The sequence below is a fragment of the Geospiza fortis genome, unplaced genomic scaffold, assembly GCF_000277835.1.
Source record: "Geospiza fortis unplaced genomic scaffold, GeoFor_1.0 scaffold271, whole genome shotgun sequence".
Lineage (NCBI taxonomy): Eukaryota > Metazoa > Chordata > Aves > Passeriformes > Thraupidae > Geospiza > Geospiza fortis.
In genome coordinates, this window is record NW_005054405.1 from 345167 (window position 1) to 362421 (window position 17255).

Genomic DNA, 17255 nt, shown 5'->3' on the forward strand with positions numbered 1-17255 from the left:
TCACATTTGCTATCCGAAGTGTAGCACAAGGGGCCTCAGATCAGAGCTCCTCTACAGAGTGTGCAATCCAGAAGAAAGAGGATGGAATGGAGAAAAGCAGAATAAATTGGGATAAAGAGCACCAAGAGTACATGCCCACGGCTCTTCCAGGCTTTAAGTATCCCAAAGGCACACAAAATGTTCTCTGTTTTTTTTACCAGCCTCAGCATCAGTGATGTGTCTTCCTAGAATCATGACTACTTGCACACGTCAGGGCAAACCAGTTCCTTCCTGAAGTACATTTGATCCTTAATCATTCCCTTTCTCTGGCTAGAAACCCATTTTTTTGCAGCACCTGGAATCACAGCCTTGTGCAAGAGATTTTTGAACCTCTCTTATGGGACCAGCTAGGCTCCCATCTGCAGTTTTTCTACAGCTGAATGTTTAACACACCTTAGTAAATTTGACCAAACAGTAGATTTTCCTCGGCCCTCATTCAAATAGGAGGAGAAGAACTGACATCTGCAGCATGTGGCTTTCCACAGCAGTTACCATCATAGTGATAAGGCCTGTGCCTGTTCTCAAAAGCCAATTTTTAACTCATAAACTAGAGGAACAAGCTTGCAAAGTTAAAGTTAACCTGCTTTACAGATGGGATCAGTAAATATACATTAGTCAATCCTTGTTTGGCACATCTGTGAGACTCTGCTCTCATCCACCCCAACAGCCTTTTAAATTAAGTTTCGGCAATATTTCTAAAAAACTTATTTTCATATTGATGATAACCTGCCTTATCACACTGATTTGTCCACACTGACCTTCATTCTGCTAAGGCTTTATTCAAGGCTCTGCTACAAGAAAAGGCAGGTCCAGTGATATTACATGCCTAAAAGGAATATTTCTGTCCTTCTTTATGAGCAGGCTGCCTACATACACACCTAATTTCTCTTATGTATCAACATCTGTCCAGCTACCAGGTGAGAAACTGGGGGATGCAGGTGCCTTTTCAGGACTTCATCTCAACTCAGCCTGAGGGGAAAGGTGGGAGCAGGTAAGCAGTGGCTGTGGCAGCCTGCCACCCACTGGCCTCCAGAGGTGTGTGCTGTGCTGGGGCTTATTTTCCAAGTCACGGCGCTGAAGCTGACTGCAATGCACTCTGCTGGCAGCAGCTGACACGCAGCAGCTTCATCCAGAGCAACAGTGGCAGTGGCAGAGACTGCTGTGCAGCTTTCTTGCAGTTATTGTAAATTAACTGCAACATCAGTATAAAGCCATAATTACAGCCAATTGAAGTGTTTAACATACTTTTAATCTGTTCACATTAATATCTTGACTTGGATTAAGGTATGTCAAGAATTTAGAGTGCCAATACAAGAACAAACATCTTGTGGAAAAGCTCCAAAAGGGTATTTGAAAGAGAAAAAGGGTTTCTCACTTAGCTTCCAACACTACATGAAACCCACCATAGTCTGGGCCACTTCTGGGGTTGGGACATAAAGTGTGGCAAAAACAACTGCACCCTTTCTCTGGAGAAAATGAGAAGAGCCTTTGAGCCAGGTTGAAATAGTTTAGGATAAGCAGTAGGTTTTTTTAGGAAAAACCAAAGCTTTGCCAGCATGAACCATCCAGTTTGGGACCACTGATGGCCCCAGGACAAGTGCTAGGAGCTTATCTGACATAGGAAGCATCACTGTCACCCATCAGCTATACAGAGGCCACATAGGCACAATGTGCTTATGGCCAACAACCCCAGGTTGAAACTATTCCTGCCAAACAGAGGAAAAAGGAGCTCACACATTCTTCAGCTACTCTGCTGCAGGATGGTGTGGCTGGCACAAGCTGCTCAGTTTTCATTGAGTATCAAGAAGAAAAAGCAGTAGCTCACAGGAAAGTAAACCCTTAGAAACTGCCACAGAGCTGCCCATTCTCAGAGCTTCTCTGGTTGGAGCTGCTTCAGGCAGTCTGCCCAGAGCACAGCCACAGAGCCCACTTTGAGCATGATTAGGAGTTTAGTCACATGAAATTAAGCAAGGCTGAAACACTCATCTCACCCAAAAGATGCCTTTTGGCTCACTGACCTATATCCATGGATGCCAACTGATAATAAACTGTCCAGGGATGGCCCTGGGGCTTGTGGGCTGAGCCACCTCAGCTGTGGCACTGTGAGCCCAGCTGTTTCAAGAGCTTTATACCTTACAGAAGCCCTGAAGATTTAAACAGCCTCTTGCTGCTAGTAAGAGGTATAAAATTACTTTACAATGCTGTACATGCAGCACTGGGGAAGTAAAAGTTGCAGCCAGCCACTCAAACAGCAATGTCACTTGAAGTCCACACATTTCATTTCAACAGCCATTCCAAGAACAATCCTCTTGAGTCAAATATTTCTTTCTAGTGCTCTGAAGAGCTCCAGGTGATGAGTAATTCGTGGTAGTTCTGTGTCTGAAGCCTCTTTGTCACTTTACATCCCACACAAATTCTTGCCATACAACAGCTTGTTGTGTCAAACATCTTTATTTGCTGTGTTGCCCAAGTGTACAAATAGTGAATGTAGTTATAGAAATTCAAAATATATTGTAGTAGAAATCTGTCTGGGAAGTGGAATGCTAAGATATTCACTTTACAAAATTATTACCCTTAAGTCACTCTCACTTGGCAAGTTTTAAATACATCAGGGCCATGAAGAGACAGATTATGATCCTGCAAAAAAGGAGTTCTCAGTAAACTTTTTCTGCTAGATGAAGTCAGTCAACAGCAAATTAATTTCTTACATTTGACTCATTTTGAGTTATCAGCCAACAGGATGTTAGCTACATCCAGACAATTCATACACAATTCAGCTCCCATTTATACCAATAAAGTCAATGTATCACTATCAACATACCTAAGTATTAGTGAAACAATCTCAGTGACATTATTATTTTAAGCTAATGAAGTCAAGCCAATAAGTTCCCCCTGGCTATTGAGTGCAATTGATGCTTTTGTCACATTTTCAGAGTAGGACTCCTCAGTTCTTGAACAAGTCAATACAGCTCTGCAGGAGAGACACATTGTTCTGCAAAGGAAGAGAATTAGTTTCAGATGAGGATGACTGATAATTCCAATCCTGCCTTTCACAATGAAGTAGCTTCCCAAATAGCGGGTCTGTGACAGGATTTTGTGCAAAGACAAGCATTCAAGCAGTAAAGAACCAAAACCAGATCACACATTCTGCAATCTGCCTCTTCCTGCAGGCCTGCAACCATTAATCAGTTTGTGCTAAGGAGAGGGGCAAGAGTCAACAGGAAGCTTTTAAAGTGGGCCAAACTGAGCAGTGTCATCAAGGCTTTGTGTCACATTCCAGTTCAGCACTGATGTGCCTGTGCTAAAGTCCAGTACTCTCAGGGAGTGGGACATTAGACTTTCCTTCTTCAAAGGAAGCTGAGGATGCACAGTTACTGCTTTGTTCTCTACACTAAAGTTAACAGACCTTATTAGCAAAAAAGCCAAAGTCAGATCTTAGATACTCAAGAATTTCACAGCTCTTCAAACATCACTTCTCTAATTGCTGTGATAGGTGTAAATGTTGTGTTGTTTGCACGGGGAAGAGACCCCACTGCCCAAAAATTCAAGTGACTTGCCCAGGGCCACAGTAACTCAGTGGTAGCATTGGAACAGTGTGAGTTTTTCATTCACAACACACACCAAGCATGGAGCATCCTCTTCCCTTTCTAGCATTCCACCTCCTTAGGCTTCATTAGTTTAATTTGAACAGACACTGCATTCCTGGCTGCTTTTTTTACTCAGTCTCTCTTGCAGGATTGTGGGTTCCTCACAGGTCAGCTTGGCAAACTGTCCCAGGAAACGCTTGACAACAATTACCTGTCCATTCAGGACAGTCAAATTAGCAATTCAATATCTGAATATGGTATGATTAAACTCAGGAACCCAATTCACAGTGTGTCCTACTTTCAGGCATCAAATTTTTTGAGCACTGTGCTCTTTTGAAAGTCAAACTGACGAGGACTCAGGCCACATGGAGGCTGAGTTCAATCCAAAAACAAATACTCGGGGCTTATAAATAAGGTCAGTATAGTACTGACACTGCTCTGCTACAGAAAATTGCTTTAAAAATGTTTAGCTGCATTAGTTTTACAGCATCTATCTCTATTGTCCTTGGGATGTCCAGACTGTTTGTTCAGGAGCCTTCATTAGCTGAACGTCAGATGGAGACCTCGACTGCGTTAAGCTCTCCTTTAAGCATAAATTCAGCAAAGCCTGTTTTACCTTGTTTAGCAGATTCTGAAATCTTTTCAAACTTCTGACAGCAATCCTGTTGATGTGCCTCAGCCAGCCTGACGTCCTTGCTCTTTAGTCTGGCTTTGTCTAGAGCTTTGTTCGAGTTCTCATAGTCAACAAGAGCCCGGGTTCGCCTGTACAGAAGATCCTGAAGAGACAGAAATAGCACACCAGAGCCTTAGCAGGACTACTTCCCAAACTGAGGTTACAACCACCTTAGCAGCAGGAGGTTTCACTTCTTTCAGCACCAGATTCTGCTTTTTCAAACAAGCTATTAGAGCCTGCTCTTGACAGCCTTTCACAGTGCAGCACTACAGTTTCAGGACAGCCAGTTATGCCTTAGTGAAGGAAGTCTAAGGGCTATTATAGGCATCATTTCTTCCCTTAAAGTAGTTTCTCCTGCTGTAAGGTGGATGTCTCCACTAAGAGCAAAAAGCACTTTCTGAATTCCCTCAGTCCACTTCCAGCAGCCATTTAATTTGTTGGAGATCTGACAGCTTGACTGAAGCACTGCACTAACCTAGACAGGATAAGTATAGAGGTCAGTGAGCCAATCCCTTCCTAATGCAGGAGGACAGTAGTGATGTCTAAATAACAGTACACCCCACTGAGGGAGGCTGTAGTGGGTGTTCTGGGGTACCTGACATTACAGGTAAGACACAAGATGAAAAGGCCCAGTAGGTTGTACCTAGATACCTTTTTGCAGCATAGTCATCCCCCTGTCAAGTCAAGTTTTTATTAGAAAAAGTTGCCAGCAAGGCTTTTGCTGTCATATCAATCTACCAAAGCCCTCTTGGAAGCTCAAACTCCAAGATCCTTCACAAGTTACCATGTATTTTTGCTAAGGTACTGTAAAAATCCTGAAATCAATCCCAACTACTAATTAGTCATCATTGATTTTATTGGCAAGTCTGTGACTACTCAGGCAGGGAACAGGAAAGAAACTGCTGCAGACTTAAATTCAGTTTGCTCTAACTTACAGCAATTTAAAGAGTTCTTCCACTTTATATGCCAAAGAAAAATTGGTCCAAGTCTTCTGTAAGTGGCTGGGCTCCAGCTAGCTAATATATAGCTTCTATATTCTGCTGTGGTTTAAGAGTCTCAGGTTTCTTAGGCAAAACAAGGGTCCACTTTCCTGTCTTCTTAAAGCACAAAGAATACCATGAGTGAGTTGTGTTGCCCATAACAAAACTAAGCTTCAAAAAGAAAACTCTTCTCACCTTAGCAGCTTCTATATTGAGCATGTAGTATCTCAACAGTTCAGAGAGCTTTAAGTCTTCATCAGATGAAACTCTACTCTCTACCTTCTGCAGAAAGGGGAAAAAAAATCAGTTAGTTGGTGTGTAACAGAACAGCCACATGCAGAGTCAGAGATTCTTCTCCCTCACACCTGCCCCAGCAAAACTTCTTACCCTGAGTTTCTCAAAGAGCTCTGCAACTTTCAACAAGTACCTAGTGAGGGGAAAAAAAAAAACATAAATAAGTTTGAATACTTCTTAGTCTGATAAATGCCAGGATCAATTGGCAGGAAACCAGAAAGCTGAAAGCAGGAGTTTACTCCTGTATACAGACCCAAACAAGGGCTTGAAAAGAACTCATTTAGGCAAAGACCTGGGGAAAAGGTTCAATGTGCTGGATTCCAGCCTACCAGAACAGTACAGCTGAGCAGCTCAACACCATTTAATGTAGCAATGCTGATCTCCAGAGCATAAAGGTCTTACGGAGAATTTCCCTGCTGCTATCCAAGAGGGATGAGCTGACTTGTTGATTCAGCTTTACACTCTGTTTTAACAAGGTCTTGGTAAATTGATAGCAAAGTCAAAAGGTGGGAGAAGTCACCTCAAAAAAGGCAACTGAGTTCCCCTTAAAAAATCCCCTACTATTCTGGAAGTGCAAAGGTCCAGAAGATAGTACAGACCTAGTGCAAGCTGACCCAGTGCAGTTATACTCAACAGCAAATTAGAACACACACACAAACCCTTTCTTCAGGGGTCTCCAGCAGTTTGTGACCTGAAGAGAATCCAGGAGATTTCTGTTTAGAAGGATTTTGATGACCAGCACAAGTAACCTCTAGGCCACAACTGGCAAGTGATCAACTAGTTCAGAGTTAGGTGCAATTGATGACATTAGGTCTGCCACAGCAGGGGTGCCAGAAGAAGGAAAGTTTTGATGCCACTTGCATGCAATTTAAGAACCTCAAACCACCTATGACCCAATCCTCTGAATTTTACAGAAGCAATTTGGTTTTCCCAGACTCAGGATATGTTTATAAACAGTTGGAATCGCTTACTTTTTGATAACTGTAGGCTCTTCTAATGCCAGGCTGTTCAAACAAGCTGAAGTATAAATATAGTCATCTGCAACATCTGCAAGAACAAGACAAGGTTTTCAGGCTGAAATCATCAAAACTGCATGATCTCTCGAAAGGGCTTTGAAAAGATTCACTTTTATGAGATCTTGTCATCTTATCTGCTTTTGCACATGCATCCTTGATTCTGTTGTAGTAGTTCACAAGAAAAGTCTTCTCTTGCTCAAAAAAATCTTCTACTTCCTGAAAAAGAATATGACCTGTTAAGTCAGGAACTGCAGAACACAAGCTCTTCCCTGTTTTAGGAAGGGCCAAAGAAACAACCATAGCCTGGGCCTGAGCTTGAGGCCCATTAATCCCTATGGAAAAACTGTTCAAGACAACATGTGAGCCAAGAGTTTGACATGCCAAACCACATGGCAAACTTCTTCCTCACTATGCAGTGAAGATGAAGTTGGCACTCAAATACTGATGCAGGCTGTCTGAAGCAGCAGTAAGTTATGAGACAGCCCTCAGGACTCCCAACTGCAGGAATTTTATTTCCTAGACCTGCTGCAACACTGTAGCTAAGGACTAACCAGTTCACAAGCTTGTTTCTCATCCACACCAAACATGATACATATTGGAATGTTTCATGACACTGCACATAGGACAACAAGCTTTTTGGGAAGTGCTGCTATGGCAACACAACACAAAAGCTGGAGCAAGACCAGTTACAGGAGTCTTTGGTATTTGATCTTGCCTAGTATAAGCAGAAACCCATAAATTATGTCTGTTCAGAGCTCCAAAATAGACAAAAGCCACAAGAATATTTCCTGAAGGTATAATTCCTTCCTCTCCAGTATCAGGTATTAAGGCAGGTCTTCTGCATCCAGAAACTTGAATTATACACTAAAATTGAACAGCCTAAAGCTACAATCTCTTATTTCTATAGAAATCAGAATTAATACAGGCTACTCCCCTCAACTGGGAGAGCAGTAGCAAGGCAGGTATGTCAGTAGCTGAGCCTCATGCACAGCAAGCCTGAAGCAGACAGCAGTAACTTCCCTGGAGCAGGAAGCAAGAAACAATCAAAATTAGGGTAAGAGACAAAGCAACAACCTTACCTTGACTCCAGAGAAGAGGACTTCATCAGCACTCTTTACTACACTTTTTAAAAAGCCACCAAACATCTCTTTAGTGTTTTTCCTCCGCACACTCAGCTGTAATAGAGAGGCCAAAGCAGCTTTAAAGTTATACCCGGGGAGGGAAAAAAGTGACTGTTTTGATACTTGAAATGTTAGTAACATCCTTTACACTTAGCATATGTCAGAACAGGTTGATTTCCAACCCCTCCATTTTACCTATATAAAAATGTAACATGCAACAGGTGGCTTGGCTACAAGTAGTTCAATGGATTTTTCCAATTCCCATAAACAGCTCTGTTTCTCCTTGCATATCTTGGCTCAGCATCTATCACTCATAATTAGGTGTGAGGAAACATATGCAGAAGTGACTTTAATACACCTCCACTTTAACACCATGCAACACAGCACAGGTACACCTGAGCCATACATGTTCCCAAGGTAAAGACATGCAAAGGTGGCTTCCTAACCAGCTTGACGAGGATTTAGAAACATGGTGGGATTTACAACAGAGAAAGGTGTAAAGGTCAGGCTTTCACCCTTCAGCCATCTCACAGAAATACTTGCAATATCTACTTGCTGATGCTGCACATAAGATCCACAGAACATTCTGACTGTGCCCAGCAAAAACAACAGCACTCCTAACGGTCTGCCTCACTTGGAAAGGAAAACAAGGAAAAAAAGTCTCACGTCCTGGTCATACTCCAGGAAAACATGGAAATTGCGATCCTTGCTGAGCACAGGATGAGAAGCAATCCGCTGCAGGAAGATCTCATGTGATGAGACAGTCTTCTTGAAGACAGCGAGGTATTCACTGCAAGGAAACAACAGACTGAGATCCTCTTTGTACTACCCTCTTCAGTACACAAAGAATTGCTTTAACTTTAGCCCATGAAAATATTCAACTGCAGACTTCTGAAACAGCCAGCTTGTGATAGCAAAGCTACTTTCAGTCTCTTTACCTAGGAAGTTTTCCAGCTTGAAAGCTGGAAAAGCTGGGCCACTCCCCAGCTACAGGATTTTCAAGACACTCTTCAAAACAGAGACACTCAAGATCAGTTATCACCAAATAAGTTGCTCTCCCAGGAGGCTTCTCTAAATGCAGCTTTTGGCAGTAGACTCATTTTACTTACGCTTCCAGCTCTTGCTTCATTTTGGCAAACTCTTCTTTTGTCATGGACACCTCTCCTTCCCCCAGCTTCTGCATCTTCTCTCTGGGACCATCAAAGTCAGGCTTTGAAGGTGCTGGAGGTATCTAGGCAGGGAATTGGTTAGTCATGGATATTAGCAAATAAAGTTTTCCAAGATTACTTCTAGCCTTCTCTAGAAGGAGGTTCTTTTGCCTGGTCATAGGAAAATGTGGTAAAGACTGCATGATCCAGGAATTGTAGGTTCCTGGTTTGTCTTATCCCTCCCCAGGAGGGAAACCAACCCAGAGCAACAGCTTCTGTAATCCACCCCATTGCCAGCCTTCTCCTAAAGAATCATGATAGAAGGAAAGCCCACATTTAATAGATTATTTCAGTGTGCCACCTTCAGGCAGATATTAATACCACCACGGAATCAAGGACTCCCACAGCATCTTTTGCTGCTCCAAGCTATATGCAAAGTTAGCACAAATGCCATACCACTCAAGCTGTTTAGGAATTAAGGCAACAGGAAGCATAGGGAACACCCAGGTCACAGAACACCAGTAACACTGGTAAAACACACTTCATGCCTTTATTAGTAGGCACTTTAGATTGCTACAGTTTTTCACTTAGGATCACATTCTTTAGGAAGTACTTACAATGAGTCCTGCATACTCCTCAGTTTCAGTGAGCGTATCATGTAACCACACAAAGTCTTCGTGCTGCCTTGTAACTGAAAACTCAGGGCTTTGAAAAGCTGGCAGTGTAGTCTGGAAGAGAATATATAGAAGCCCTACTGTTTTGTAAATCAGTGCTTTTAGAAACAGTTCTGTCCATTTCCAAAGGAAGCTATTCTGCTTACTAAGAGCCTTGCCCACTCCCTTTTAGCTGAGCTGGCACTTCTTCAACAGCACCACTAAGGAGACTGTTAGAAAAAAAAAGTACTGTTGTAGAACAGCATTAATGCAGTTTGTTTTGTGACATTTCACAGGAGCTCCCTTCCTACCCCCATCCTTCTGGTGTCTAGCTAGGATTCCTTAGCAAAGCCATCAGCTACTTGCCTCTGTTTAGAGAGTTCAGATCCTAGAAAATCTGAAGTTTCTGCATATATACACATCCTCAGGCCACCTTTAAGGTGAAAATCTCCATCTAATTAGATTTTCTTCATTGCCAAGCCCATCTTTGCAGGCATGTGTACTGCAAATACATCTGTTACTTGCACAACCACCTCTTTTTGCCCATGACCTTACCTTAGTGTGCACAGTGAACTTCACTCTGTCCTTTTCACTGAGGGCATCAGGGATATCAATTTGGAGAGAAGGATCAACATTCAGGTCTACAGATACAGACCTCAGCTGCAAGAGAATTCACAGAACAATCCTTGATCAAGCATCAGGTAGGTTTAATGAAGCTGTGAACAAGAACCACACTGCACTACACACCTGCCTTCAGGTACACACTTATGACCAGAATTCCTTTCCCAGTGCTTCCAAGAGCCATAAACCCAGCCAGCATTCCTTTGGGGGCTTATTTCTTCATTCATTCCAGCAGCCTAGACCCAGAATATCATTTCAAGACTACTCAAACTTTTAAAGAGCAGTGGAATAGCTTTCTCAGTAGAAGATCCTCCAGCTTATACGTGAAGACTCTCTTCTAAGAGGCCCTCCCTTGCTGCAGCCTGACAAATCATTGCTGTTTTCTGCATAAGGGAGAAACCACCAGAGATCAAGGTCACAACACAGGAAGTTTGCTGAAGAGCAACTATCAGAGCCAGGAGGAATGCTGAAGTTACCCTCTGGAGATAATTCTGAAGGCCTTCTCAGAAAAGCAGGCTAGAGAACTGCACCAGGACTGCTACCTCAGCACCCTGCAGCACAGACCACACCAGCCAGGAGCCTGCTCCTACCTCTGCACTGTACACTAAGCTTCAGCACGCAAATGGTGCCAGGATCTGAGCAATCCTATCATATCACAGATGGCTAAATGCTGCCTCAAGCCTCTGCAAAGCTGCCTAAGAACTGTTGATAGGCTGCCTGTTATAAGGTGAAGTTTGCTTCCAAAAGGCTCTGGAAGCTGTCTCCCCCTAGGCTGGCCATCTGCAGCCCAGATCTGGTATGTGACAAATGTCTCTGGCTGCCTGCAGAGGACACAGCTGCCAGGACAGGGAGCATTTGCCCCTGCCACTGCTCTCCCCTATGATCGGACTGCTGTGAATAAGTGAGGGATACCCCAGCCACTGCACCCTCCAGCCATGCTAAAAACACTTCTGTCTGCTGCATCCTCACTGTTAGCTAGAATTAAAAGGAGACAAGTAATAGATGAAACTTTTTAAGCCTTACAGCCATGGAATGACCTTGCATGCAAGCACATTAAGCACATTCCCAGAAGATGGGAAGGACAGACAACTTTTAGCCCATCCTGGGCATTGCCTTGGCAGCGAGCACACTTGCAGAGCATGCCCTGGAGCACAGTTCCCAGCAGTCCCAGGCACTGTTCACGTCCCACAGGACATGGTGGGACTCCAAACTCTACAGGGACTCCAACAGTAATCACTTCCCTGCAGTCACCACTTAGGACAGACTATTATGTTCCCATACAGGCAGGCAATTCTGGTCCTTGCTAGGAAGACACAGGCCAGACAGAGATGCATGGTTCAGAGGTCACTGACACAGGCTTGGGCAGAAGCTGCTCTCCCCTCCCAGGCACTGCAGGAAGGACAGGTAGAAGGCCACCAGTCAGGCACCAGTTTCACTGGGAGCACAGCTCAGTGCTGCCAAAGGAAAGGCAAGTTTGTTGGTGTTTTCCACTTCCCAGCCAGATAACACCACCAGCCAAAGCAGCAAGATGCAGACCCCAGTGTTTTACATCCTGCTTACTTGTATTTGCTGCCCAAACAGGATCAGCAGTGCTAACAATATGAACTGCTGAGTCTGGAAAGTATGATAAGCCAAAGGAAACCATTTCCTCTCAGCTAAACTAAGGAAAGGATTACACAAATCAGACAGTCCTGAATTTGTGAGCTTGCTTGCTTCCTTTCTTGTGGAGAAAGTAACCTGTGATTAGATGCTGTCTAGGCCCCTCCATGCCTAGTAGTTGCCTACACAGGGGACAAACAAGCACAAACATTAGGTGGTCCTGCTTGGTCAGATTAAAGCAGTTAACATGTCACAAGCACGTCCTGGCACCCTGCACAAACTGCAAATGGGATCTGGAGCTATATGAAACCAAGGCTTGTAAGACCCCAGTCTGCTCTAGTCCTGTGAAGGTCACTGTGGGCTCCGAACTCCAGGCCAGAGACCTTTAGGATTACAGAATCATGGCTCAGACTACAAAGGGAACATTCACACTGTCTGACTTCAGGAGGAGAGAGTGCTTTGTTTCCTGACAAAAAGTGCTGGAGTAGCACTTGTGCCCTGAATGGGGGAAGCAGGAAGCCCCACTCCTGTCAGCACAGCTCTGTAAAGCACTAACTCAGGGAGTACCCATGGCAGATGTCTCACACCAACCCCTGACCCACACCTGCTCTGCACACAGAACCTTTTGTGCCACCATCTCTCCTGCACTCATCCCACAAGCAGGAGTGGAGACCAACCTCCTCATGGGCACATGAAGGCTGTGCAGAGCAAAGGAATTAACCATCCACCTCCAGGCCCCAGGCTTGTCCTTTTACCACAGCAGGCATCCAACCCAAGACTTTCCCAGGTCACACCTCCACCTTCACTCTCTGGCAGCTCCTTCATATCCAGAAGCATTTCTCTGCTAGGACATCACTGCTTCCTGCCCAGACTCCAAGCAGTGGGGCAAGAGAACTGAAGGTTCCCCATTCAGTTACCAGAAACCAGTCTGTCACTCCACACCCTCAAGGGATATAATCCAAGCTCAGCAGCTGGGAAGGGATTATTCCTCACTGGTAGCAGATGCCCAAATAGGTACAGAGGACACACAGAATGGAAACAGCTGGGTTGGGCTGCAAACTGAAACACTCACCCAGAGCCAGCACAGTACTCTCACTTTCAACTCTCATTTCCCTTCCCCAGAAGCAGCTTCTGGTTTGCAGTGACTCCAGAAACTGTTACAGCTTCTCTGGCACCTCCCACGTCTAAACTCGGGACTCGTCAGAGACTTGTTTCAGGATTCCTAGGGTTTTTTGAGGATTCAAGCAAAACTACTCCCTGTTCAGTACAGTTTACCTGTCCAACTGGTAAATCAGAACAAAGCAGAGCCCTTGACAATAACATAGACATCATACTAGTTAACATTTCTAGGTTTCAGAACCAAGAGACTATAAATAGATATTATGGTACTGATTAGGACACCATGATAAACACCTGATCTAGAAGCCCAGGAAACAGCAGAGATCATTACTGTGCCCAATCCAGGTAGAATTTTAGAACATCTGCTTTTTTTTCTATTTGTTAGAGAGGCTAAGGGAAAAAAAAAAGTTGGTTCACTTAAATACAAGGCAGTGACGACCATCAGCTACCCAGACTTCTGCCTGACAGACATGACATTTCTGATGTGCAAACACATCTTGATGCTTGCAGACACCCAGAGGGAGGAAATGCCCTCAGGCACCGAAGTCTCTTAGTTCTGGTGAGAGGCCTGAGCTGCTGCTTTTACAGTTCCACCCTTTGCAGTTTTAGCATCAGCTCCGGATGACTCGGTGTCACTTCTGCATTCTAACAAAAGAATCTGCCAGTGCAAGCAACTGTGTACAACTTCTGACTGCTAGTGAAATGTGTATTTGTTCTCAAAGACAGATTAATCCAGGGGTTTTCCACACAGCCAGGCCCTTGGAAGGAGCAAGGAGCCCTTCCACAAGGGCTCACATGTCAGAGTTTTCTGCTCATTGTCAGCTACCTTTTCAAAACCTTCTCCCCTTACTGATCACCTCCCTGCTGTCATTCAAGCAACAGCCCACAAACAAGGCTTCAGAAGTAATTACATCTGGCACTACCTAAAACCCATTACTTCTTACAGAGCAGGCTTTCTAATTAAAGCTGTTTAGGTGCTCTCCAGAGAGCACTAAAAGATCATGGTGTTTTCAGGCAGTTTATACAGAGCCCTCAGTTCCAGAGGGCCTTGTTTTGACACCCAGGAATTAGCCACCAGAGGATCTGGCCAGCAGCTATCAGCAGCATTAGCTGCTGGAACTACTTTTTAGTCATATTCAGCACAAGCAGTTTAAGTTTCCTTTTAATCAGGATTCTAAAAGGACATCTGAAAGTGCACTGCAAGCATGCAGCACTACAGAGCACGTGTGAAGCTTGGATTTTGCAGCCTTTGTGGCAGTTTGCTGTCACCACTGTGACACTGAGCTGAACAGTCCTGAATTGGTCTGGTTACACACAACCACGAAAAGCGAAGCACTGCTTACTTATGCTACGGAAAATGCTTCCCCAAATTCGTGACTTCAAACTGAAGAGCTCCACTGATGCAAAAGTTTAATTATTTTGGTTAAAACACCGATAAAGAGGGAACAACAGCTCAGTGTAGTCACACAGAAATGGCATTCCTCAGCAAGTGCAGTGCTTGCCAAGGAAGCAGAAGGCCCAGAGCACCTGTTGCCTCGGGCTGCGCAATAAAGTGTCCCTCTGCTGCTAGAGGGATCTCTGCATCACTCTCTGCAGGAACTGCCTCCTGACAGAGGGAAGGGCTCTATAAACACCCAAGGATGCCCTTGCTGGCTCACCCTGTTCCACCAGCAGCACGCAGGACACCTCCACCCAAGCCATGGCTTCCTCAGCTGGAGGGCACAGCTTTGGCCATGCAGGGCAAGCCCCCCGCGTGCCTGCAGAGCACAGCCTGGGGCTGAGCACTCCTGGCCCAGCTCAAATGGGAATCGTGCAACAGCAGCAAACCCCAAGGCACAGTCAGCATTCCCCAGGAATGCTTTGCTGACCTCCTACAGTGAGGCTAGAGCTGGTGGCAGGGATGTCAGGAGCAGGGCAGCCTCACCGTGCTGGCTTTACCTCCTGCTAGCCCAAACTGGGCTGGCTTTGTGGAGGCTGAGTGTCCTTGAGAGGGCATCATCCCTGTCCAGGAGCTGGCACCTTGTAGCAGCTCACCTCCCTGCTGATTTCAGGCCCAGCAGCATGCAGAAGCAGGGTTTTTTGCTAAGCCCAAGATCCAGTATGGTCTCATTCCTTCCAGAATGTGCAGCAGAATTTGTCCAGCAGAGCCACCGCTTGTGAGTGATAACAGCAAATCCCAGGCCATGACACAACATTTTGTCTTCCACGGATTGCTTTGTGAAAGAGGTGCTACAATACATGCTCTCAGCATTTTGATCCAGAACATTTCAGCTGCAGACTGAAGCCTTTAAACACCACGAAGCCACTGACATTAGGAAATACCAAGGTATTTACTCAAGCTTAGCTCAGAAGTCCCACCACTCACTTCAAATTCTGAAGTGCCTTTCCCTCCCCCATGACAGATTACACCTTATTTTCCACTGCACTTTCAATCACTTTTATCCTACCTTCCCTTCCTCTTCCTACATATCCTGATCCTCTCCTGCTTTGCCACCTCAGGGTCAGTTTTTAGTTTACACTTAACAGTGGCTCCTATTTAAGTTAATTCCTAATGAAGTTTCCTTTACAGGCATGAGTTTTATCTCCTGGTCACACACCAGTTCCATGTTGCTGTTTCTCTGCCTAAACAAGAGCAGACAAGATAGGAGCATTTCTGTCCTCCCCCGTGCTGCTGGACTCCCGAGGCAGCCCTACAACCTAAAACAAGCTAATCTTTGTCCATTGAGCATCAGAGTTTAAAGCTACTCCAGCCCCCACCACGAGAACATTTTCCCCTCCCCCCAATACTCCTGCCTGAGTTAGAAAGGCACATAAACGCTCAGAAGTTACCAAATGTTGCAAGAGAGTTGATATTTGACCTTCCCCTCAAGTATTCTCCAAGGGCAGACACTTTAGTACAAAGCAGCAGAAAAGAAAGCACAGGCCAGCTCACAGCTCAAAGCAAGCTACCAGAAAATGCTTCTTCTACAAACTCTTGCCTTACTGACTCAGGATTGTTTCAAAACAAGATTCATACGGGAAAGAAGCAGAAGAAAGGAAATTAGCCAGAAGTCAATAAAGGCTGGTGTATTTCTAGCCCCCCCCAAGTTAGCTAATATACATGCTCCAAAAAGCTGGAGAAAACACAGACTGGAGAGACTTTCAGCACACCTAACAGCTTAAAGCAAAGTCATCTTCCTGCCAGTGAAGCTTAGTCACAATGCAAAACCACATGCAGATGTGACCATATGAAAGGCAAATAGGCAACTTGCTGACACTCACAGGGCTGCCTTGCCTTCTTCTCAAGGTGTGTTGAGGGTAGTTATTAAACCAGGGAGTTTAGGTAGGTTAACTCAAGGAGCTCGTCCAGTAGAAGAGAGAATTCCGGTCACTGTCTACACTACATAAACATTAATTCACAAAGTTCGTGCTTCAGCATTTCACTTGCATTTCCTCTGAGAAGCTGAGAGTCTTAACACTAGGAAATCCCCTGTGCTGCTTTAAAGGGAAGACACGAAGTTCCTTGGCACTTACAGCTTCAACGCTTCTCCAGAGAAAGGGAAGCCAAGCGAGCTGCTGATGTGACAGCCAAGGCAAAGGGGCAGCGCAGGTGAGGTGACAGCTGCCAGCCCAATTACCGCGGGGCACAGCCAGGAAGGCCGGTCACAGACCCAGCAGAGCAGCTGGCCACCGAGGAACAGCAAGTTTAACCCCCTGCAGCATTTGGCCCGCAGTGCCCAGGGCCGGGTCCTGCTCCTGCATCCATCACCTGCCAGGCCCGGCTCCGCAGCCCCAGGGCCGCGGGTATCACCTGCTCCGCCTCGGCACAGGGTGCAGCCCGCACCGCCCTGCCCTTCCCTCCTCTTCCTCCTTCCCGCTGCGGCTTTAATCCTCCCGCCCGCTCACCTTTCCCCGGCACCCCTCCCCTCCGGGCTGCTCCCCTCGCTCACCCCGGCCCCTCTGACCCCCTACCCTCAGGGGACCTCGGCCAAAGGCACGAGGGCTAAGGCGACTTATCTTCGTTTTAAAAGTCCTAAACGGAGCAAAAGCCAAAGCCCTATCACTGTCCCAGCGCTGCCGGGGGCAGAGGGAGCAGGGAGCTCCCTCACACACCGTGGGGCCAGCTCGGCTGCGCCCTCCCCGCCGCCCCAGCCGGCCTCGGGCCGCCACCCTCACCTTGTCCTGCGAGTCCCCACGGAGCAGAGCCATATCTCCGGGCGTAGACAGCCACCCTGCACCTTTCTCTTTCTGCTCCTCCCCGCCACCTCCTTCTCATATAACCCGGGCGGAGCCGCCGCCGCCACACCCCCTGAGGGGCATTCGCCATCTTTGGTGAGGGCAGGGCGCTGCTTGCATTCATCCAAGACGGCATCGCAAGGCTTTATTTTTCGGCTTGCATTTAAAGATTTGGGTTGTTTTCCCTTAC

General features: G+C 45.8%; 1 protein-coding gene across 1 annotated transcript; it reads right to left on the reverse strand.

The window, feature by feature from the left end:
* Window positions 1–4384: 4384 nt before the first annotated feature.
* On the reverse strand, window positions 4385–17091 carry SNX5 (sorting nexin 5). Its single transcript, XM_031061253.1, has 11 exons — window positions 17006–17091; window positions 10067–10171; window positions 9476–9586; window positions 8820–8941; window positions 8377–8500; window positions 7669–7764; window positions 6700–6805; window positions 6545–6620; window positions 5667–5706; window positions 5235–5561; window positions 4385–4402 (listed from the first exon to the last, which is right to left on the reverse strand). Exons 1-10 carry the CDS (start codon window positions 17036–17038, stop codon window positions 5316–5318), a joined length of 1059 nt encoding a protein of 352 aa, XP_030917113.1. The 5' UTR covers window positions 17039–17091; the 3' UTR covers window positions 4385–4402; window positions 5235–5315.
* Window positions 17092–17255: the final 164 nt, after the last annotated feature.